General features: G+C 30.1%; 2 protein-coding genes across 2 annotated transcripts in view; both read right to left on the reverse strand.

Moving 5' to 3' along the window:
- Positions 1–12,951, reverse strand: part of LOC149904779 (very long chain fatty acid elongase 7-like) — a 32,467-nt gene extending 19,516 nt beyond the window's left edge. The window contains exon 1 of the mRNA XM_090107201.1: positions 12,793–12,951. The gene's annotated coding sequence lies outside the window, so the exon portion shown is untranslated. The remainder of the gene's footprint in view (positions 1–12,792) is intronic.
- Positions 12,952–18,557: 5,606 nt separating this feature from the next.
- Positions 18,558–23,731, reverse strand: LOC149904781 (very long chain fatty acid elongase 4-like). The gene is made up of 5 exons (XM_090107349.1): positions 23,626–23,731; positions 22,955–23,142; positions 20,919–20,987; positions 19,511–19,810; positions 18,558–18,794 (listed from the first exon to the last, which is right to left on the reverse strand). The coding sequence occupies exons 1-5, from the start codon at positions 23,681–23,683 to the stop codon at positions 18,576–18,578; spliced, it is 834 nt and encodes a 277-aa protein (XP_089963475.1). The 5' UTR covers positions 23,684–23,731; the 3' UTR covers positions 18,558–18,575.
- Between the last annotated feature and the right edge of the window lie 1,461 nt (positions 23,732–25,192).

The following is a 25,192-nucleotide window of genomic DNA, read 5'->3' on the forward strand; positions in this document are numbered from 1 at the left end:
TATGGAACAAGTTGTGATTGCCAATCTATTATCGATTATATAACATGCCAATATTTCTTTTTTTGTTGCTTCATTACGTAATTTAATAGGCCTATGTTTTAATCGATGGTGGATATAAAAGTTGCATTAATAATTCAAAGCAAATTATCAATTTGTTTATTAATAGGAGCTTATGGTAAGCTTCAAAGCTTATATATTATGTAAAATATTTTTTGTAGAACGAATAGTATGGCATTGAAAATAATTATTAATTACACCTAAATATGTAATGAATAGAAAATGTTTCCGTTGATTTTGTTTTAACACCTATATCTATACTAATTTTATAAAGCTGAAGAGTTTGTTTGTTTGGACGCGCTAATCTCAGGAACCGATTTGAAAAATTCTAGATAGCCCATTTATCACCACGCTGACGAACAGGAGCGGAGCAATTCGAAGCAAGGGCGCAGCTAGTTATATTATATCGAAATTCATATTTTCATGTATCTAAGCATGCTTAAATAGTATAATTATTAATTATGCGTATAAATGGTTACAAATGAATTAAATTACCATAGAGTATTATAACTTAACCTGCGTTTTCGAGCGGAAATCATAAAGCGTGGATACACACGTGAGCACTTTCGCTGGTGTAGCCCACTTTCAACTAAATAACAAATTTTGTGGAACAACCATCCGTGTTTATAAGGCCTTTGTTTTGGGAATTAGAGGCATATTAGTATACTTGTGATACATACCAAGACCATGAATTAACGCATATTACGTAGAACGAGAAAAGGCAACAGTATGAATGAATGCAATTGATAAAATGTAACAGTTACATAATTAGATACTAAAATGCAGGAGGTGCATTCTAGATTAGACATTGGTCACTTTCAGATAAGTTTCGCTTCATAAACTTTTTTATATTAATTCGAGAATATTGATCTACATTTAGAAATCAATTTATTTCTGTTTGATTCAGAATCAGCTATAAATTAGAGAACTATTAATTTTACTATATATACTATACTTATAACTTATTTGTACTAATGTAGTGTTTACAGTATCTTCATATGAAATTAATATTATATCAAAAGCTTGATAAATAAAAATGTTACGTCCACGTCATGTGCGGAGCTACGGCGGAAAACAGATTCGGATTACGTTGCTTGATGCTTCATGCCTGTCTTTGTATCCCCTTGTAATTATAATATTGACAAACACAATATACTATTGCATAGAATGGATCCAACAACATTTTTAGTTATATACGTGACGCAAAAACAAACGCTATATAGCGATTTAAAATATGCATTTAAAAATAAAATAAAATAAATATTCATGCATGACATAACATAATAAATACTACAATTCAATTAAATATGGTATTAGAAATCTTTAACCATATTGCCGGAATAAAGAAACAGGTTTTCAAATAAATGTATTATTAGTGAACCAGGTGCTCTTTTCAAAGCCTCTGAAAAATGTTAAGGATCACGAAATTTTACAGGAAAATTTTTCCATTATATCAAATATTTTTGTATACATATTATATACATATAATACACAGTAATCTATTTATTTATTAAGGTATTGCACTTGATGTACGATAACGTAGATTGTATGTAAAGTTTTCAGTTTTTACAAGAGTAGGTATGTATCGAATTTACAAGAGTAAAAAGTGCGCTCAGTGTTGTTATTTGAGTATAATTTTTATTTATTAATTCCCTGATAAATTGCGTCACCTTAAGTGACTCTAGATCCATGTTTTTATTTTATTTTAATAAGTGTATCCTTATCAGATTTAATAACAGTATTTTATTTTGTATTTGTATGTATGTTGTTTGACGTCATTGTGTTAATAATAGTGTACAATAAAATATGCGAGTATCAAACAACTAAGTACCTACTACCATGTATGATACGACACAATAGAAAATCTATTGTGTCGTGGACCGATCGGGCCGTTCGGGGCTCAATGGGTTAAAATTAATATCTGAATCTAAAATAAATAAACTTGACTTTAATAAGTATGGCTTTAAGCTATTAGCATGAGAAGTTAAAAATACGTTTATAGAATGACCATAGAAAAAATTAGGCCTATAGGACAGATGTAGGTTAAAGATGATTTACGAGGTACCACCTGCTTTATGACTGGTATAAAATATTAATATTAATATGCTTTCACAATACTAGGCCGTTTCACATAACATTTATCTGTCCATTAGATATTTCAGATTGCTTAATCGAAATTTAATCATTTATCTATAAACATCAATAATGCTCTTAACAGTCTTTGCGCCCTAGGTCATCCAGTATAATCTACAAGGAAAACCGAAAGCATAATAGATGATGATAATAGTCAAGATCATTTAATCCTGCAATTGCGATTTTACGTAGAAAACAGGAAAAACAATGCAACGTATTGAAGATCACCTTAAGGTCTAGACCCAAACGACTCTAAAGAACTTATCTGCATAGGAAATTTATACAATAGTGATTCTTATTTAAATAGCTTTAGTTATTAAAGTGATATCTGAGATATATGTGAAGTTCGTGTTGTTTCGACATTGATTTTAATTGTTAGTTTGCGCTTAGAATACTGCGAATAATTATTATGAAAGTCATTTCGTTGGCTTGATACACGTGTAAAAATGTTTTTTTAATCATATCACGCGGCTCTGATTTACTTATGTAACGTGCATGCTGTAATAGTAATTAAGGGCAGACCGTTTCTCCACATAACAGTTTAGACAATGATATCAATGAGATTCAAATTGGGATCGTTGTTTATAATTTTTTTGTGAGGCTTTTGAAAATCGCAATTTCCGAAAATGATGATTCAAAAATATTGTGAGCTATCGTCTAAGATGTATCTGGATTTATTACAAAATGGTTTTTAAGCTAATGCATAGCTTCTATCGCGGGCCTTGAGCCCAGGGACCGAATCGAGAAATTCCATAACGAAAAAACCTCACGCTCCCCACTCCGACGGACACGGAGGTGTGGCTTGAAGGCATGCTATGCAATAGATTTTTTTTTTAGTAAGTAAACAACACAGTAGACAAACTTGAAACTAGATTGATGAATTTTTAAATACTAAATCCATCCAGCCAATTTAAGACGTATTCAGTGACAAAACTCACGAACTGAATAGATATGAAGATAATAAAGATTGTAAAATTCTATGACTCTATTAACCTGATAAAATTAACGATTTAGAAAAATATTTTAGCATGTCTGGGTCACGTCTAGAATGTGTGTTAATGTGAAATGTACTTAATTCGTAAAGAGCTAAATCAAAATAATTCTTACGAAACTATATAAAGAAGACTGAACTTGCAGCAAAAATTTTAAAAGTTCATCGACTTATACACGATTCTTTAAATGCGGAAGAATGTTACCGAATTTTGTTCGATACTGAAAATTTTTTGACTCTGTTTGTCCTTGACATTATTATGCAATTAACATTTATTGCAACCTTTCGCAACTTTCTTCATGTGTATGTGACATTTGGATATAAACTCACAAGTCAAAGCTGCGGTCATATCAGCATAAAAGGTTACTTCCCTAGCCATTGAAATAGCAAGGATTTTTCAAATCTCCTTCAAATTAAGATTTTTTTTACATTTTATGTACTTCTAATCCTTCCCCGCTCTTTATTAAAAATAGTTAATAGAAGAAACACTAATAGTGTTTTATCGACAACATGTACCTAATCAATAAACGTTCGCGAAAATTCCATGAGAGAGGCTTTTCGAAACCGGTTAAAATATAATATATGTACCGCCTTTCATAACGATATGTGATAATATCGGAAAAATGTTGTAATAAAATGCTGACGTAGGCGTGAGTGCTAAATTCTGCTTTAATCGTAACTGTAGTACGGAAAAGCAAATTTTAATACTTAAATATAAGGAAGGTTTCATTTCCTAGGTAGTTCATACGATATTGCATTACTGCTTTTAGTGTTCATAATGTAGAATTAAATAATTCGTATATTTTTACGTTATAAATAACTCTGTTTATTTTTGTCTCACTTGAATTGAATGATTTAAATGGTAATTAAACTATTGAAACGTTATTCAACAACCATACCATTTTCGTCAGTAATTGGCGTTGAATTTTGGAAGATAAATTAAAACTTTGTTATACTACGAACGTAACTTTTACTATATGTACGTACACGAAAATAACTACCGTGACTAATAATAGTATCTAATAATAGATGGTATCTATTCCACATGAATGTAGAAGCTGAGATACAAGTTATGGTAACATGAATAGTTCCGAATTCCGTAGTGTGGAGTAGGCCACTGGGTCAGAGCAATTTTGATGCAATGAAATTTAAACAAAACAAACTCTACTAGTCGTTAAGCCGCATAGGATTTCACTTTTTTAAATGAATGAACCGTACAAGACATTTTTTGATGTTGGAGCGACGTTGATCTTGCATTGTTGTGATTGAGACTATAAGATTATTAAAAATGCTTATAAAGATGATTTATCTATACTAATATTATAAAACTGAAGAGTTTGTTTGAACCCGCAAATCTCAGGAGCTACTGGTCCGATTTGAAAAATTCTTTCGGTGTTAGATAGCCCATTTATCGAGGAAGTCTATATATATCATCACGCTAAGACCAATTGAAGTGGAGCACTGCGGGTAAAACCGCGGAGCACAGCTGGATAATTATTATAAGACAATAAAAACAGTAGATACATAAAGTAATCAATCTTTTGAATGATTAGATGATATTCTTTTACAACGGACATGAGACGTAATTTACGATAGAGTCTACTAAGTTGGATAAGATTACACATATAATATTATGAAATACATGCATATCTATAAATATATTATATCATTTATGCCATGTTACCATATGGCAATTCTTTATATTATATGCACGATTTAAGGTAAATTAGTATATTATAATATAACCTATATATATATATAAATTAGTATATAATATAGTATATAATATAATATATTTTAATTTATTTTTAAGCGGCTACATAATTATTATTATATATATAAATCTTTTTGACAAACAATTTGAAAGTAAAAGGGAGTAAATAATACTGTTAATATTAATCTACTAGACGAGCGTGTCGCAAGTTTTATGAGATATGTATAATGTTAACTATAGTAATATTATGCCGCTCTACACCGACTCTATCGTCCAATAAAATCTCTAATTTTTTCCTTAATTTTTTCAGTCAAACGATCTTTAATAGATTTTTTAATAGACTACATTTATTATAAAATTGGTCTCATTCTATTATCACGCCGCTACAGGTCTACCTATATTCGGATCTAAGACCAACATGTAGACACTCAGAGATAATAAGCCATTTTAAATATCATATGTACCTACAATACCTTACTTGTTACTAGATTTGTTTGCTTATTACTAGAGGGTAAAAAACAGTTAACGATCTATTTTTAGACATGTCGAAATAACACAAAAAAATTCGTTAAAATAATTCGCAGCATTTTGAAGGAGTTTATATATAAAAATGCTATGATACGAAAAATATAATTTAAATATAGGTAATTGCCATAGTATTAGTATGGTTATATAGACGGGAATTTAATTTAGAAAGAATGATAGATTTAGTGGAAATTGCACGTTTCCGCCTCGGTGCTTTGAGAAGACGTTATGAAATATGTAATGATTACAAGTAGCAGTAATTTGAGAGTTATTTATAACAAAATGTATGGTACACGTACACCCGTGAAGTGAACGGATCTAGTTACGTCATTGTGCCGAGGAAGTGACAAGTCGGACAAGTGCGTAGTGCACACTATGTAATTTGTCGTAGGTACTACATTCACAAGTGTATCAAATTTTCTAGTGTACTTTTCTTTTACCTGTAGTGTGTACCTACCCTAATAGATGAAAACATGTTATTTGTGGAAAATATTCGATTTTATGCGTTATTTATTACAAACATTGGTGAATAATTAATAGAAATAGGTACATTATAGTATGAATCGCAAACGATATATTTGACCCGTAGGTTCAATGTCAATAAATTAATAATTGAATATCGGTTTCTATAATCATAAGTAATCGCACGTAGTATTTAAAGGATCCAACTTTATGAAAAACAAAGAATCAAATGTTTGAATAAATATATACCTATCTTTTCGATAAAATAGCTTCTTGATGTATATATCAAGAAACTATTTTATCGATTCCATTGGGAATTAAAAAATCTCTCAGTTTCTATAATAATCTTATAAATATGATTTCATATCTACTATTCACGGTGATAAAAATAGACAAGACATAAACGCGCTATAATTCGCTATTTTTTGTAAAGGTATACTTTTTGAAGTAAGACGTCCGCGTCGGCACTGCGTCAGCGGAAGATATCTTTGAGATACTTTCCCGTTTATTTCAAGTACAATATTGTTTTAACGCTTGTTACGGAAATGTCACAGAATTTCGAGAACTTTTGTTTCACCTTTTGCCCTTTGGCCTATAAACCCGGAATCATCGGATGCGAGCCTTGGAAAGTAAACGACTTTCACACAACTCACTAAGTACCTAAATGCTTTATACAATTGCTAAGAGAAACATTGTATTTGAAACAGTACTTAAACAAATGATTACAAATTTAATGATTACAATCAAGAGCCTTACAACCATGAAGAAATTATGCGGTTACACCAATTACCACTTGTATTAATTATGTTATTTACAGATGAAGATTTTCCGTGTACAAATTCTGATTAACCAATAATATAGAAGAATGGAAATGTATTTAGTAATTTATTTCTTGTCGTAGAACATTCTACGAGCCGACAAAGTGCAAAGAGCAATTAATCATAATAACCCTACATTTATAATTGTAATTTTAAGAAAAAGCATTCCTTCATAGTAAAATTAATTATTATACATATTTCTGTCGGAAACTAACCCAAAATAGAATGTATAATAGAATTTTAACATTTTAACTTAAATAATAAAACTTTCAACAAGACATATACAAGAATTGTAACGAGAATTTAGTGCCATATCACACTAGCGGATTGCGAGCGGTTTCAAAGCGGAGCGGGTGCGCAACGAATACGTTGCGGGCGCGCAACGAACACGCCGCGGTTGCGCAGCGAATTCGTTGCGGACGCGTCATTTTGTATACTCTCGCACAAAAGCCAGCCCTTCCGCCTTGCCTAACTTCCATTCAATATTTCCATCGTTTCTGTAGCACTCAATTTTTTAACCGTACTGTGGAAATGCACTTACTTAACAGTTAACTAAAGATGTAATAACAACTGGAGTTGTTAAAAAAAGGTGCTATAAAATTGAATTACTAGGACTTTTAGAATGTACCATACATTCCAAAAGTATGTAACGACTGACCAGTATAATCTCTCCCATAGCAACGTATGTTATAAAGAGATTTTGTGAACCTAATTATGAGCAAAGTGATAGTGAGTTGCTGGTTGCTTGATAAAATTTTCTATTCACTGCTATTTATCTAATAATAAGATAGCCCTGTTTTAGTTAAGGAGCTTTAACATTTATTTCACTAATGAACTTTCTTAATGAGCAATTAAGTTATCTGATTGCATTTCAACCAAGATTTAATAGATAAAACAATACCCTAAACATTAACATGTTATGAAACTCGTAAAAAATAATGATCTCATAATTATTATACTATCACAAGTTATAAGTAACAACCAGCACGGATTCCATTTTGTTAATGAGTGTACATGACTGCGACGTAAACGTTGCGCATCTGCCACGCGTCCGCAACGAATTCGCTGCGCAACCGCAACGTATTCGTTGCGCACCCGCTCCGCTTTGAAACCGCTCGCAATCCGCTAGTGTGATATGTCACTAAGCTTAATTGAATCGTAATTGGTTGACACTTGACATAATAAGTGATAACATCTCGTAACTATACAAGATTGACCGTAAAATCCTAGAAGCCAATCATTGTTACTAAACTTGTTTTAACGTTTTTCCCATAAAATAGACCTGACTCTTCGATATGTTTTATGTATATTTCTTCCTCTGCATAGTTATTTGTTTATGTGTTCAGACCCCAGACGAATAATGATGACAGACCTTCTAACAAATTTTAAAGTCTAGATTCGATCGCGTTTTTGAATGATTGAAGTAGGTATGTATCGCGATATGATTATTGGTTGTTTAACATGAACATGAAAACATGTGTTTATTTTTTATGCAAATTCTGTATTAATGGTTAAGGTCAGCAGGAATGTTTATGTGTGATAATAATAGAAGTTAATCTTTATAATGATGAAGCATTAAAATTAGTTTATGTTATAGGTTATAGTGAGAGTAGACAATTTTAAAGATGATTTATAGATTCCGGAACGAAGAAAAGTGGAATGTTATATGAACAATTATTTTATATAAAATAATATAATTACACATGAACGGAAAATATACAATTATAATCGAGAACATTTAAAGTTAAACAAATTCGTGTAATTCTTTATGAACCTATTTTATAATATAGTTGGTACATATAATTATAATATGTTTAATGTATATTTTAGAAGTATAGGTATATTAATTTTAATAAACAGATTTTCTTAAAATTTATTTTTCTTATACATACTATTTACATAAGTCCTTGTTTTTCAGGTCACAAAGTCAAGGTTTGAAATGCACTGGTGGAAATTGTTAATTTGTTTTCATTTTGTTGGTTATATTTTGAATTATTTGACATGTATTTAAATTGTTTAATCTAATAGATTGAATCTAATTGAAAAAAAAAAAAACAACGACTTCATTCTAAATATGTATATTAATTTATGGGGTGATTTAAAATTTCGATTAACAAGGTAAAATCCACTTTTACCATGATACCTTTAGGCCTTCAGTGGACTCCGGACATACAGTAATATGTTCGCATGACGGACGTCGAGGGTAGATCAATTCGTAACTATGTGATCTGCACTATGATTGATGTTTCTTATGAGTAACTTTCGTTTTAGTTAGTGGATCATATAACTTGTGAATATTATATACGCATTATATAAAAACATGGAATATTACTATATTTAAATTCACATTATGTGAATTCACATGTTCGTCTGGAAAAATTTTCGCTTACGATGGGAAAAAATATCCTAAAGAGATATCGAAAAACAAAATAATATGTAAATATGATATATTTTATTACGAGTTTTTTTGCTGTTTTTCATATAAGACCATCAATTGAACCGTTTTTTAATAAATAATATTTGCGCAGTCTAGCATTGATTTAATTCATATTATGTATCGATTTATTCGATCGATTAAGTATTCTGAATATTTTCTAAAACATTTAATTAGTTTTTGGTGATACATCTTATTTTCTTATATATTAGGGAACATTGATATTAAGGATTTCCAATTATTAGCAAGTTAAATCAAAGTGAAGTCAAGTCGGTAAGGGTCCCAATAACGAAGGCCTTTTACAGAGTCAATGTATACGTATAAAGTAGAACTTCCTATACAAATAAGTCACCTTAATTTGAGTTATAATAATGAATATTCTTCGTATAAAATCACAGAATAAATCGAGCATATTAAGTAGAAAGGTAAGCTAGCTGTTACTAGGGACATTCACCTACTATTTTTGCTAAAACCCGACTTTTAGAAATAAAAGTGTTAAATGACCTCCTTGTTCTTTCTATAGATACCATTATCGTATAGACGCTAATTTGTAGTTAACCTATAAGAGTCATTTTAAAATTTTACTTTTTTTCTATTTTGTCCCATTTGAAAGAAAATTATTGACATGACTAAATATTAATGTATTTAAAAATCTACTAGTATATTTATAGTGTCTAAATATTGAATTGTTGTTGCATTGTTAAGACATAACCTTTAGTTGTTCCGTGTCAGAACTGCTTATTGAAACAAAAAACTAATGTTTCATTAATATTATCATAACTTTAAACAAGTTATTTTTGTAAATATACATAGATTTTTATACATAAGCAATTAAGCATGATAGAACATTATAGAAACATTTATAAATGAGAGTAAAAGCTCTATAAAAAGCTTAATTCTCAATAGCAGTACAAATATTTGTATTAAATAGATATAAAGACTTATACCTCGTATTAAATAAAATTGTGTTTAACCGATTCTATATATTTAAAGTTTTATAAAGTATTGCATATAAAAAGAATAGCCTTGTGTACTTAGTACTTGAGAATTATGATAATATAAGTATTTAGATCAATGCCTGGGCTTTGATCTGAATAACATATTGGTATAAATCATATCATAATAATATAAAATGACGCGCAAAATGTTTTGTTAAGCGCATAACTCGAGAACGGGTGGACCGATTTCGATAATTCTTTTTTTATAGTATTCCTTATAGTACGAGGATGTTTCTTATGAAGAGAAAACGTAAACATGTACCACGGGTGAAGCCAGGTCGGACCGCTAGTGGTTTTTAAAATGATGATTATATTTGCCAAGAATTAACCATAAACGAATAATGGCAATATCAATGGACAGTTAACAAAACGCATTCGTTCACACGATTGTTATTCATTTGCGTATAATATTTTTGCATTGTAATAAATAATTATTGGTTTTTCCTTTAATGGTCTTGATGCTTTATGCAAGGTTCTTGCAAGAACTTGTTACTTGAGCCACAGATCATCTTAAAACAATTAAATTTTTTAATTTACTAAATATTGCTTTTTTAAACCAAATAACGAAAGTCTAAATAACAAAAAGGGGCAATTAGTTATTGTTTTTATCAAATATTTTTTGCGTATAACATTACCGAACTAACATTTTTGTTCCGTTCATATCATCTATTTATTAATTTGTGAAAAAATACTACGTAAAACGTATTTCAGATAAAAAAATAACAAAAAATATAAATTATTGCGTATAACCGACATCCGCAAACCCTGTCTATATTATTGCAATCACTTGCAATAATAATAATAATCAATTGCAGATTTAATTTGAAATGAACAAAATGTTTCTCATGTTATTTAATATGGTGCTCATATTAGGTACATATTAACTCAAATTTATGTTGTGTACTAAAAACAATAAAAAATTGTGTTTCTACTTGAATCAATGCGGAAATTATGCAAAATTTATACGTGTTTTAGCACTTTATCTTGATACCTGCATATAAATGTAATTGTAACTATTGAATATATGCAAATTCTGTGAAAATTTATTGTCTTGTTGTTTTCAAAATATGACAAAAAAACAAACTCACATTTTTATATTATATTTGAAACTAGCTTTCCGCCCGCGGCTTCGCCCGCTTTGTCTAATACATAATAAATTATATACTAAAACCTTCCTCTTGAATCACTCTATCTATTAAAAAAACCGCATCAAAATTCGTTGCATAGTTTTAAAGATTTAAGCATATATAGGGACATAGGGACAGAGAAAGCGACTTTGTTTTATACTATGTAGTGAAGGTCAGGAAAGCGGTGGTAGTTTGATATTATTTCATCTAATGATTAGAACATTTTTAACCCGCTTTTATTAGTTTCAACTGTATGTTTGTATATGTAACTGACTCCTATTAGGCTCGATGTTACCCACTTCAAATGGACAGATTTAATTCAAATTTTGTACGCACAAAGGATCGACGACAATTCATGAGTTTAATTATGTTTTTTACCTGTAATAGGAGGTGATACTAAAGGAAATAAATTGGCTCTGGATAAATTTTTTTATTAGATTGAAAATGACGTCAACCAAATATTAGCAAGTTTAAATTATTAAATGTCAAGCTCTTCATTTGAATATATTATTGCATTTTTTAATTAAATCCAGAAGTATAGAATAAGTTACCACTAAAACCAAAAGTATTCGTTGTTTTCGATAGTTTTTAATCATGCAGTATAGTAGCCGACTTTATGATTTTGGTGGTATGTTGGTTACCTTTTGTGTATAAGATACACATCCATGAGGTTGTTTTAATATTGAAATTGGTTTGAATTGTTTCGGCCCTGTACTGATTGGTTCTTTCTTCTCAATAAATAATAAACCACCCTAAAGTAATAATTTACATTAAGAAACAGTGACAATTATTTAGTTCACAAATAAATATTTTAATCAGAGCGTAGTTTTCGTAGTTGTCGAAACTCCTTTATTACTTCGGTATTGCGAAATACATTTTCAAAACAACAATGCATTTAATATAAGTCTTTTCAAGGTCAATGTAAATTGCAATAAGTATTTATGTTTATTTTAATATTAAAAAATAACACGAAAGAGTATTTTTACTCCCTGTGTAAGACATTATTTAATTTTTAACGGTAATTTTATCATGGAGCATTTTATATTTAATGTATGACGATGTCTATAAATTCAAATCAGTTACGGTGTATGACACTTTTTATACATAAGATCATAAATATTCGAAAGCGCGAATTTGAGCTTAGAAGATATAGCTCCATAGATTTAGATACCTATTTAGTTTCGATATTTTACTTCAATAAGGCTGATACGGTTTTGTTATCTTATTTTATAGGGTTTCCTTATTTGTAGCAATATGCTTTTAATCTTAACTTTTGGAAAAGCTTTTTATTTTACTTCATTATAATTAGGAATTAGTTCTAATTCAAATATATTCACTCAAGATTATATGGTACCTAAAAAGAAATAGTACCTATGTTTAATTAAAAATTTCAGGTCAACCAAATAAAAAAAAGCTTATTTGACAGAATTCGTCTATTGAAGCATCATTCTAATAATCAATTGCACAACTGGGTTACTATTGTTACACTTATCAATACAATAAATTTAAATGATCTTACAAATATTAACTAACCTCGTATTGCTGAAGTAGGCACTAAACAAAAATTGTTATGTTTATTTTACGATCACCCACGATAAAAATCTAACGTTGAGGACGACCTACCAATGCCGTGGTTCAAAAGCAACTAACTTGATTTAGAATTGAGCTTACCAACTGCAACCATCGTCTTGTCTTGGGGTTCTACACACCGAAACCTAGTGTTATGCAACGTTGTACTATGATCATAACTTGGTAGGTGTCGAAGGTACATATGTTTTGCAAGTTTACGTTTTGGGACAGTTTACACGGATTTAGTAGGCAACTTGCGCGCTCTGTTCATTCTTTAGTAGACAGATTTATTGAGAAAAGTTCCATCGTTTCTTGTATGTAATTAACAATGATTTAATGTTTTTAAACTAAAGTAGAGCAGATTTACTTCTATGGTAGAGTCTGATGGTTCGGTAGATATGCATCATATTCTAGTATGTTCGTAATAAAATCTTTAGAAAAGTTTGATGTGGTTTGAAACTGAGAATCTTTTATCTTTTAAAATAATCATTTAAAAACATGGATAATAGCTGGGATAAACCTAAGAAGAGTCTGTACGTGTGTGTAAACAGGTTACCAAATAATAATAATGGATATATGCAAAACATTTAACATATTTTAGATTGCAAAAAAACTAGTTGCTGCTGCCGTCGCATTGGTTACATTTTGATTATTTTATAATTTATTCCAAAATGGGTCGATCACCTTGTATTGGTATGTTTAACAAAATTGCATTTTAGTAGATAAAAAAATATTCTGTTTCTCATCCAAATAAAGAAGATTAGAGATGCACTTGGAAAAATTATAGAGAATTATAGTTCTCAGTATATAAATTATAAATCATAAGGGTGCCTGGAAGAGATCGCTGTTTTAGCGATAAGGCCGCCTTTTTGCACGTGTTTGTTTTGTATGTGTTTTATTACGTATTGTCTCCTTGTTTTGGTGCAAATAAAGTATTTTCATTCATTCATTCATAATGTACTGTATTATTATAAAAGCCACTATATCTAATAATAATTGTACTGTATTATAAAAGCCACTAATAAGATATAAAAGGATTAATTTCCGGTACAAGATAATTCTATTCAAGATCAGTTTGTAAACAGATTTTGCTTGTTAATTTTTTGAATAAGGTTGAACAACGTTATCAAAATTAAGATGCGTCATATTATTTTCTTTTGTCCATTTATCGGATAGTATGCAGTGGATACCGCCTCCTTGCTTCAGTGCTTAACGAAGGAGAGTATGACCGAAGGTTCCTGAATTCATTTCCCGTTGAGGGTGGTCAGTGAAACAGATGTATAAGTTCCCCGACAAGTACAATATGGGGGTCTTCAAGCGCAGAGTGAACCGGTACCTACTAGGGAAGCGCTTACCGTCTTAGACCGCATTTTAGCTTTCCATCAGGCGAGATTGTGGTCAAGCGCTTCCCTATCTTAAGTAAAAATAATAATAATAATAATGCATCCCATAATAGCACCCTACCCCCAAACCCTACATCTACAAAGGAGCACGGGAATTCACTTACCTGTCCTGTGGATATTTCATCAATTTTATTGATCGACAATGTTTACAGAACTACTTTCTAAGACTTTAGAGCAAAGGTTTTTTAGTTTTTTGTATTACATAAACCTTACCTTATCAAAGTAGCCATTATTTTTTATAACACGCAGCTTATATAAGTGTTAGTTATACCAAGTTTGGATTTATGTTTTATACAATAACATATCTATATAGATTCAATGTCATTTATTGTATTTCGTTAATATAAAGGTCATTTAACAAAATATATTAATAATCCTACGTAAAAGGTTTGGGAATATTTTTAACACTTTTTATAGAATAATAAAAACTATAGTGTGGATTAACTGCCGATTAATCAAAACAGCTTTAAAAATATTCCAATTAAAAATAAGGATTATATTTTACGTTGTTTGTCTCTATGTTATAGAGCTATGTCTTATTAATCTTACCTTGATATCCTTCATACTAAAAAAACCTGAATTTATTATCATGTGTTCGAGAAGCTTATAAACTTAATTTAGATTTTTCCATGACTAACTTTTAGTAATAATACTGCGTTTAGAAACAAAACAACTAGTTATGTCCGCTCATCGTTTTCGTGGGAGTTCACATAGTTCTATGTATTGTCCTCTATTTTCCAGATAATTCCATAAAATTGGATCAGTTGTTTAAAAGATGTCTCGAGTCTGGACATGAAAATAACAATTGATTGTTTTAAAATATTATCGCGTTCAAACAAACAAACTCTTCAGCTTTATAATATTAGTATAGTTGTAAAGGATGACTTAACATCTGGTGGCTGGCTTATTTTAAAATAGCAATCCATTCAATTGCATCCAGTATTAAGAAATTAAGTATTATTATTGATATTTCATTTCAATTAATTAGTTTCAGATACAACAGGAAATTAGACAATATAGTAATGTATGTAGTAGACGTGTGCATGTGTATAATTTTGTAATAAGATAGATATTATTTAAATTTACATAAAGAAGAGGTTAATTTCACAGCAATACAGTGTTTTTCGGTTCTTCTGGCAGTCAAAACGTATTTATATAACGGGAAAATTATAATGTTTTTACAAAATCATATACCTATTTAAACTGTCGAAGGGTATGTTACTTTGCAACTGTGCCCTTTGTTTTATGAATTACTTTGAACTAATTTGCATGCTTTATAATGTTTTTCATTAAAAATACATGTTTTATAAAATAGTTGTTGATGATAGTTAAAAAACTTCCAACAAACATATAAAATCTTAGTGATATAAAATACGGTATAAGTAACAACCATAAAGACACTTAGGCAACAACGTATAGTTACCTATAACAGCGACAAATAGGTACTTCGACTCTATTTTTTATTTATTTTATTGTTTAGGATATTATCTACATACGTTGTTTGTAGTTACCTTCTATATATCCTTAAATATTTACATTCTTTGTGACTAGGTTTGAATAGCTCTTAATTGAGCCTTGAAACACACAAACATTTAGCTGAAAGAAAACGAACCAGTAAGCTATGTGAAAATGACTCTACTAGGAGACTAATAGAGACTTATCTACTTAAAGTATGAAATTCTAGAATGGCTATGCCCATCAAAGATGTAAACAGTAAACGAACCAATGAACTAGTTCAAATGTATTTCAGCAAACGCTCAAATAACAAGGATAACTTTCGTATCCGCCGCAGTTGCATCGGTTGCATTTCCGATAGAGTTGGTACACTCTGTGTACATAGAATGGCCTTGGGCACTATTATTTTATTGTTTAAATTGTTTATTACATTCGTTTAATCTCAACTCATACACTTTTTTACCCAACTGCGAAAGAAGTAGGTATGTGTATATTTCTTTCGCCCTACAGGCCAAAACGCTGGACGGATTTTGACTTATGAGGTGTCGTTGTAAACATCAGGTAGTGACTTAGGCTAATTAGCAGTCGTGTAATTAGTCATAAAATTATGTGGTTTAGCTGAACTGATTCGGAATAATATTATCTAGATCATAACACCTAAATTAAACACCTTCAAAAAATAATGTGCTTGATTTGTAGATTCATTAATTATAAATATTTTTGAAGAAAAGAACAGGGACGAAATTTAGTTCCACTTTCCGGTTGAACGAACGTTGAAAATAGCCCTCCGCGTATAAGTAGCATTGAATTATCTTATAAATAAAGTAACACTGAAGAATTGATTCCCGAAGGAACTGTTAACACTGAAGAATTGATTCCCGAAGGAACTGTTAACACTGAAGAATTGATTCCCGAAGGAACTGTTAAATGAAAGCACATAAGTATTTCAATATGATAGACATCGTTGTTTGCAAACTTACTTGATCGTTCTAACCCAAGAAAATGCGTCTCATGAAAAATTTAAAAAATGATAATCTCAAAGTGACGATCAAAACTGTTTTCCTAATAAATCACGACTGTAAATACCCATGTTTATTAGTGTACTATTAATTTTGAGAGCCTGTCTACTATCTAACGTAATCTAACAAAGCATTAAATAAGCAATGTATTAGCAATTCAGATTGTAAGTTAATTTTGGGAGTTTAATTCAAATCTACTTAGGTACATTCTATTTGTTTTGATATAAGTCTACTGTGCGGCTACATTTCGCGCGGAAACAAATCCTGCTGGATTGTTTCCACCAGGATTTTTTCAGTAAACCTATCTTTAATAGATTTTTTAATAGACTACATTTATTATAAAATTGGTCTCATTCTATTATCACGCCGGTGAAGGTCAACCTATGTTAGGATCTTCGACCATTATTACTTTCTCTAATTCCTATAGGAATTTGTTACATTATTATATAGTATATACGTATATTACATGAAGCTGACAAGAAATAATTATAAAATAACACTCCTATACGTTTAAGATAGCAATGACGAAGTAATGCATCACTTGTTTTCTAATATACCTAATAAAATACTAGATGTAGCTCGTGTTAATTTGTTGGTATCTATGTTACTGTAAATTTTCTTCCAAAACCATCCAGCAGTATTTTCGTGAACGAGTGACAAACATCCAAACGGTATCACAAACTATCGCGTCATTATATTTAAGTAGGATGTGTTTTCGCCAAAATAATACTTTAATTAAATCGTAATTATGTACTTGATATGCCTGCAACCTAAAACCAATCGCGTCAAATATATTGATGCAATTAATAATGGATGTTACATACGTAACGTAAACAATACGTTTAATAAACGACGTTTGTTAAAATAATCATTACAAAAACTTATGTCGCACAAGAAATTATCGAATATTATTAATATTAGTTATATGAATAAATTTCAAGATTATAACTAGTTATATAAAAAAAATGTGTACGTCGTTGTTTATACAATTATTGTTCATTTGAATATCATAATTTCCATTTTTTATTTGCATTGAATGTAGGTAAGAAAGATCAAGGTTTATTTTAACGCATTTCTAGTTATATGTAGGTAAATTAGAAAATAGTCTTATTCTAAAAATAGGTAATTGATAATTAGAGACTGATTTCCTTGCACAATATAATATTATATCAATTTTATTTTTAGATCTTAACAAACTTTCCGCCCGCGGCTTCGCCCGCATTTTCAAAGATAAACCCGCATAGTTCCCGTTCCCGTGGGATTTTCGGGATAAAACCTATCCTATGTGTTAATCCAAGTTACCCTCTATATGTGTGCTAAAATTCATTGTAATCGGTTCAGTAGTTTTTGCGTGAAAGAGTAACAAACATCCATAAAAACTTTCACATCTATAATATTAATAGGATAGTATGCAAAAAGGACTCTAGGGAGAGGAAATTATAGTCATTCATTAATTGTATTATTTATTAGGTAAATATTTGTTTTTTTAAATTTAATTTATAAATATTTAAGAGTCTTTATAACTTTCAAAAAATATTGTATATATTACAATATTTTTATAATAATAAAAATATTGTAATATATACAAAATTTTATATATATACAAACTTTTTAATAATGTATTAAAATATATTATGTAAAATACTTAGAGCTATCTTAATTAAACAAAAAAAAGGCAATCATTTATATGTACAAATAATATTAATTGAGTAGCTTTAAAAGTTACGAACTGATCATTGCATTATCGATAGAGCGCAGAAAAGAGGAAATTCTGTTACACCCGCGCGCGGCTTCGAACAGTCCAAGGAAATTTCCGAAAATTGTATGTTATAGAGAAAATTATAGCAGCTAGACAAATTTACAGCTTTCTTTAATTACATTTAGAGGCCATAGCATCTGTTAATATAACTTCAGGTGCAACACCACGTTTCTTCATTCTGTTCCCATAGCTTCTGAGATAAAAGTTTATAAACAGGAGGAAGAAAGAGCCGATGCTAAACAGGCAAAAGTAGTGGAATGCAGCTGGTATCGGGCATGGAGTTAACTTTTGTTGGTAATACAGGTTTGATATTACTAACACGAATTGCATCTGAAACAAAAAAAAATATGTTGTAAACAATATGGTATAACACATTTCTACTACGGATATATCAATTCATTTTGGCCACGGACACGATTAGGGATTTCAAATTTGTCAAGACCATTTATATTTTACAAAAATATTATCGTATGGTAGAGCTAATTAATGTCTCATATTTGTTAAAATTAAGAATGACCTTGTACTAAATATGTCTAAATAGGAAAATATTATGTGAATATATCTTTATCAAGATTGCGTAGGTACTTATGACAAAAACGAATACGTCTACACTCTACATCTTTTGATTCTCGGTCTTTTTAATGGGTTTCATCGTACTGTGATTTTTTTTTGTTTCAAACATTATCGGCCTTGGGGTCGTATTATAACCATAGGAAAATTCATATTATGATCGCAATAACCAGCCACGGTTAAATATAGTATAATATAAAGTTGCTACTCAGTTCAATTCACGGTGTAAACTGTCTGGAAATAAGAGTATAGTACGGCCCCAAGTCTACATTAGCAAAGTCACAGATGAAAACGAAAATTCAGTTTTTGTTTTGATTCATAATATGATACATGTTGATACTGTGACTTTGTCAAAATTTTATGTATCAAGAATGAAAAAAAAAGAAAAAGATGGACTCGACTAATGATGTTAAAGCTATTATTTTCACTTTGCAATACATATTTTCAACGTGTATTATTTCTGCAAACGCACTCACCAATTGAACTTTCGTCACATGCTTCTTCCACCATACAAACTTCGCATATTCCGGACCCAACGAAGCCAGGCCATAGTACGTATACATGATCACATGGACGAAGCTGTTAATCAAACCCACTACCACGAAGTGGTCGCAAGGGTGGTACATATAATGGAACCAGGTCCAGGTCACCATAGCACTATGATGGTATACATGGAGGAATGTTACTTGGTTCTGCTTTTTACGGAGTATGAAGAAGATTGTGTCAAGCAGGTCTACGTGTTTTGCTATGAAGTATGGGAGGATGTCGACTATTACCTGTAATTGTACATTATTATAATTAATGAATGCTTAGAAAAATTAAAGTAATTATATTTATTTAATATAATATTAAAAATAAGGAATGTTTTTGATTTAAACGATACAAATAAGAAGATACTTTTGCACGCCTTTATCAACGAAACGCATGAGGTAGAGCCATGGTCTTGCTATTCGCGCCTTACGAAAATCAAGTGACTTTTTGAACAATTTTAACGTTTATCACAGTGTTTTATTACAATAAATGCATATATTTGTAAATTGTAAATAATAAAAAAAATCTCCATGTATAGTCGTAAGTAGGATGTCGACTCCATGTCTAGTTTTAGTAGGACAAGTTATTGTATAGAACTAATTACTAAACTATTGAACTTTGTATTTATTGGGTTTAATTAATAAATAGGTAACACGAAATATTTCTTACTAAGTAGAAAAGAAGGTTATTAGAAAATAAGGTCTAACCTTATACGTACTTATCCCTAATCCTTACTTACTTATTCGTGTAGGAAGTAGGTAATTAGATACATTAAAAACAATAGAAATAGGTTATATATAACATAATAAGGAAGAAACAGTGTTATGTAAATGATGTTTATATACATTGAAAGTAAAACGTTGGTAAAGCATCGCATTGGAATAAAAATTTATTAAAATACTAGCGGCCCGCCCCGGCTTCGCCCGTGGTACATATGAAAAATAGATGTTGGCCGATTCTCAGACTTACCCGATATGCACAGAAAATTTCATGAGAATCGGTCCACCCGTTTCGGAGGAGTATGCAGACTAACATTGTGACACGAGAATTTTATATATAAGATATCCAATGTGTTTGTGAGTAGGTATTTTTTTGAACTTCAGTAAAAAATATTCATTGTAATTTATGCCTACTTTGAATAGTTCAGTACTTACATTATTGTTACTATATTTAATTATGCTGTTTCTTTACTAATCAAAATTTGCATTCATAATATTACCATATTAATATTATTACCTATTATAATATTACCTAACCGAAAAAATAATACCTAGGTCAGTTCATATTTATATATTCCTACGTAACGTTGTTTCCTTGTTTTTACTTTATTTATAACATTCACGAGATTCTCACCGATTTCAAATCATCTCCTCGTGGACATCTTGTCGTTATTACACCATGCTGCAGGATGTATTTTGCATACTGGAAAAAATTACAGTTTACATTATAAAATAATAATCAAAGTAAATAAAAATTTGCATTTCTAGATGTAAGTAATATCTATAAGATATAAGATGTATGATGAATTTCGTTAAAACATTTTCAGCCAAAATAATGCTTGCTTATCGTCATATAAAATTTCATAGCGATAGTTTTAAACGGGAATTTTATTACAAACTAGCTGTGCCCCGCTGTTTTACTCGCATTGCTCCTGTTGGTTTTACCGTAATGATATTTAGTCTATAGCCTTCCTCGATAAATGAGCTATCTAACACCGAAATAATTTTTCAAATCGGGCCCGTAGTTCCTGAGATTAGCGCTGTCAAACAAACAAACAAACTATTCAGCTTTATAATATCAGTATAAGATGTGTTTTTTATGACAAAGAGACATTATAGAATTGTACCTACATATCCTTGCTTATCACATAGGTGATCACATATTATGTAATCACATAATATCACATATGAATGTGAGGATAGTTATGCTGATGATATTATGATATTCTGTTATTTTCTCGGCCAGGGGCCGTCCGGCCGTCCGGCGTCCGGTATCTCTTATTTCCTGACTAGTCCATTGAAATTTTACATTTTTTAGGCCTGACCTTGCGTTTTTTAGAGGACGCAACTTTTATTTTTTTGATGTGTAGGGGGGGTTAGTGTGCTAAAAGTAGTAAGCTAAAACCAAGTTTGTGGGGTCGCCACCCTTGTCCCATGGCCGCCATCTTGAAAATAGCGGTTGAAATGGTTTTAACGATAAATCTCTTAAACTATTTATCTGATAATAAAACAATGTTAAAATTATTTGTTGCAAATTAAATTATCTACTACTTTGATTCAGTAACTTTTTTCGTAGAAGTATAAATAAAAAAGTTATAAGCGAAAATGTTCAGAAATTAGAGCTATTTATATTTTTCAATAAAACTTTTTTTTATCATTTTACGAAGAAATGATATAAGAATATTTTTGTAGATTGTTTTTCGAGGAACAACTTTTATATACCTACAACATTTTTTCTACACATCAAAAAAATAAAATTGCGTCCTCTAAAAAACGCAACCCCAAATGTAAATTTTCAATGGACTAGACAGTGTCAGTTCAATTCACGTTGTAAACTGACTGGGAATAAGAGTTCATAATACGGCCCTAGGATTTATTTTTATGACGACTAAAATCAACACTTGATTATATAAAAAAATATTCTAATCGGGCTGCATTATTAGGCAGTAGGCACATGAAATTAAAACATGTTATGAAGCCGTCTAGAAAAAACGTATCTACCTACTTATATCTAATCAAAACGATTGTATGTAAAAATTTTTAAATTAATAGACGTCATAATAAATATGTAACTAACTAAGTACTGTATTGGATAAAAATTGTTGTTTGTTAATTTGCGAAGGTTGTATTAATTTAATAACCTTTTAAGAATTTTCATACTAATTATTTATTAATTATGGTAATATAATCGTATTACGTATTCTCAATTCGTAATATTTAAAGGGAATTTTGAATAAATTATTTCTAATCATTGTTTTCTTCTACATTATAATGAATGAATTATACATAACTGAAAAATTGTTTAATAATTTTCGGTCATCATAGTTACTGTATGCAAATTATGAAATAAGTAATAGATTAAAATGTAATGTTATAACTGTAATCTAAATTAATCTCTTCAATGTATAATTTAATGGACATTATTTTGATTTGATTTATTTATATAGTTTACTCGACAGTCGACGTGGTATAAATATTGAACTGAAGGTTATCACATCTGTATTAGATGGAGTAGAAGTATTTATTCATCCACTAGTTTAAAGGCCACTGGTCAATAATTAAGCCCTAGCCATAATTTTTCACGATATTCTAAATGTAGAGTAACGTATCCATGGAAGTAACTTACAAAATAAACGCCTGCATTACATGACAAGCAATTTTGATACTCACAAGAATGACTATATACATCGAGGAAACGACTTGCAACGCATTGTATATGGATAGCAAACGGTTGAGTTGGTAAGCCTGTCGATTTCTCATAAACCGAGGTAAAATCTTCAATACTAATGCCAAATAAATAATAAGAACCACGCTCAGAGCTCCTAGTGTTTCACTAAATGTCCATGTTTGTATTGATTCTGTAAATAAAACAGGATTTACAAAAATGTTAAATTTATACGCCTATATGTTTTTATCAAAAAATTTCCAATCGACGTTTTTGCTATTTTGCCTAAAGAAAGAAAAAAAACAAACCCAAATAAAGTAAGATAAGAAACATAAAGACATAATACCTAAGAGTATTATTTTAAATTTTAATCCATAAGTATTTAAAAGTACTTATGGATATAAATTTATAATAGAAGTTAATTGAAATTCAATCATAATCATTGAATAGTTTGTAAATAGTGAATGCTAATCATTAACCGTACCCTTTTAAAACAAAAAACAATAAGTGAGGAATGTTTATTAATTTATTTAACGCTGAAATTAATATTTCAACACAGTTCATAGGTACATCCATAATCAAATAAATTAAGTTTACGTTAAAAGAGTAAATTTTAAGTACTTGATACAACTTTGTCGAACAAAGCAGTAATTTTTCAAACACATATTTTGCTTACCTAATTGTTTTTCTTCTTTCCCTAACTCTTCAGATATTAATTCTAATTTACTATCCATTTTAGTGTCTAAATAATATAATATAACACAAAAACATTCGTTTGTCACAACATGTTACAGAGTTTTGTTAAATTAGACAAACAAGAATTCAATTTATATGTACCACAAAATTGGGTCTTTGAAGACTGTATCTAATTTATATGCGCCTAATTACATTGCAACTGTAAGCATCGCTCGACCTATATCCATATAAAGATATTTGAATTATTTAATTTAGATTTAAGCTGAATAATCAGTAATGTTATTTGTATGGAGGTATGCTCGTTATCTGGGCTTTCGTTGTTTTATCCATTTCACCTATCCCTCTGTCTTCACAAATTTAGCCACACATTTGCTTTGTCAAGAAACTGAGTCATCACGACTAAAATATTAATATTATCTTACTTGTTTTCTACAGGTATTTTGATAAAGCCTAGTGTTTTGATAGAGGAGAAACGCAATGTAGATATGATGATTTTTTTTTCCATTTAATAGAAAAATACCATAATATAGCAGTGCGTATGTATGTGTTTGATTTTCTTATTCTATTCGACAAATTATATTATGACAATTGCCATAAATTGGTTCGGAGTTCGGACGGATTTTTTATTTTTATTTGTCACGTAAAATATATTTTTCCTAAAAATTCACGATTCACGCAGATATAAATATTTGCTATATTTGCTGGGCAGGATCAAGCAAATTTTACTTAATTAAATCATTTACATAATAAGGAAATTGCGTTCACTCATCATAACCTGACTAAAATTTTCAAAATGCTACAATGTTGATGTTGATATAGGTCAGAATCATGAATAATTTGCGTTTATTATTAAAACGTTATAACTATGTCTTTACAGAAATTGAGGAAGCATATGCGGTATCGCTTCGCTTTCATATAGTGAAGTCTCATGTGAAAAATATTTAACAATTAGAGTTCTAACAAACGAACGGCAAGTTGTGAACGGCAGAGGCTACTTCAGCCGTCGCCACCTGTCAATGGCAGTCGTCGAAGCGTCGGCGGCAGCAATCAATACGTCGACGACTGCCGTCGGCAAACTGCAGGAGTTTGACGTTTGACGGCATCCGTTAATTTCTTAATTCTCAAAAAAGTAAGCTAATGGTAAAGAACAGAAAAGAATGGTCAAATTCAAATTAACAGGCCTATATATTTTACAACTTTAGGCGAAACCAGACTGAAATAGAAGAAGAAGAAACCTTATGAAATGCTACCAAGCAATTTACAAAAATCTTATTTTGTAAAAGTTTTGTAAATTTTGAAAATTATAAAACCTCTGTTGCGAAGTTAATCTTAAGTTTTCTGATTTAGTTCTAGATAAATTTACGCTACAATAATTTTTACTGTTATTTAATAAATGCGAATCTTTCGCAAACAATTACGATCATTACGGTTGCGGTATATTATAGCCTCGGATTCATCTAATAAATTCTCAGAAGTGTGAATTGAGAAACGTATATTCCACATTATGACAGAACTTTTGACTGTTTCGCGTCAATCAGTGTTATTGT

Source organism: Colias eurytheme, chromosome 11 (genome assembly GCF_061535395.1).
Source record: "Colias eurytheme isolate Ceu_HAF_F1 chromosome 11, ilColEury1 Martin Lab GWU primary, whole genome shotgun sequence".
NCBI classification, from domain to species: Eukaryota; Metazoa; Arthropoda; class Insecta; order Lepidoptera; family Pieridae; genus Colias; species Colias eurytheme.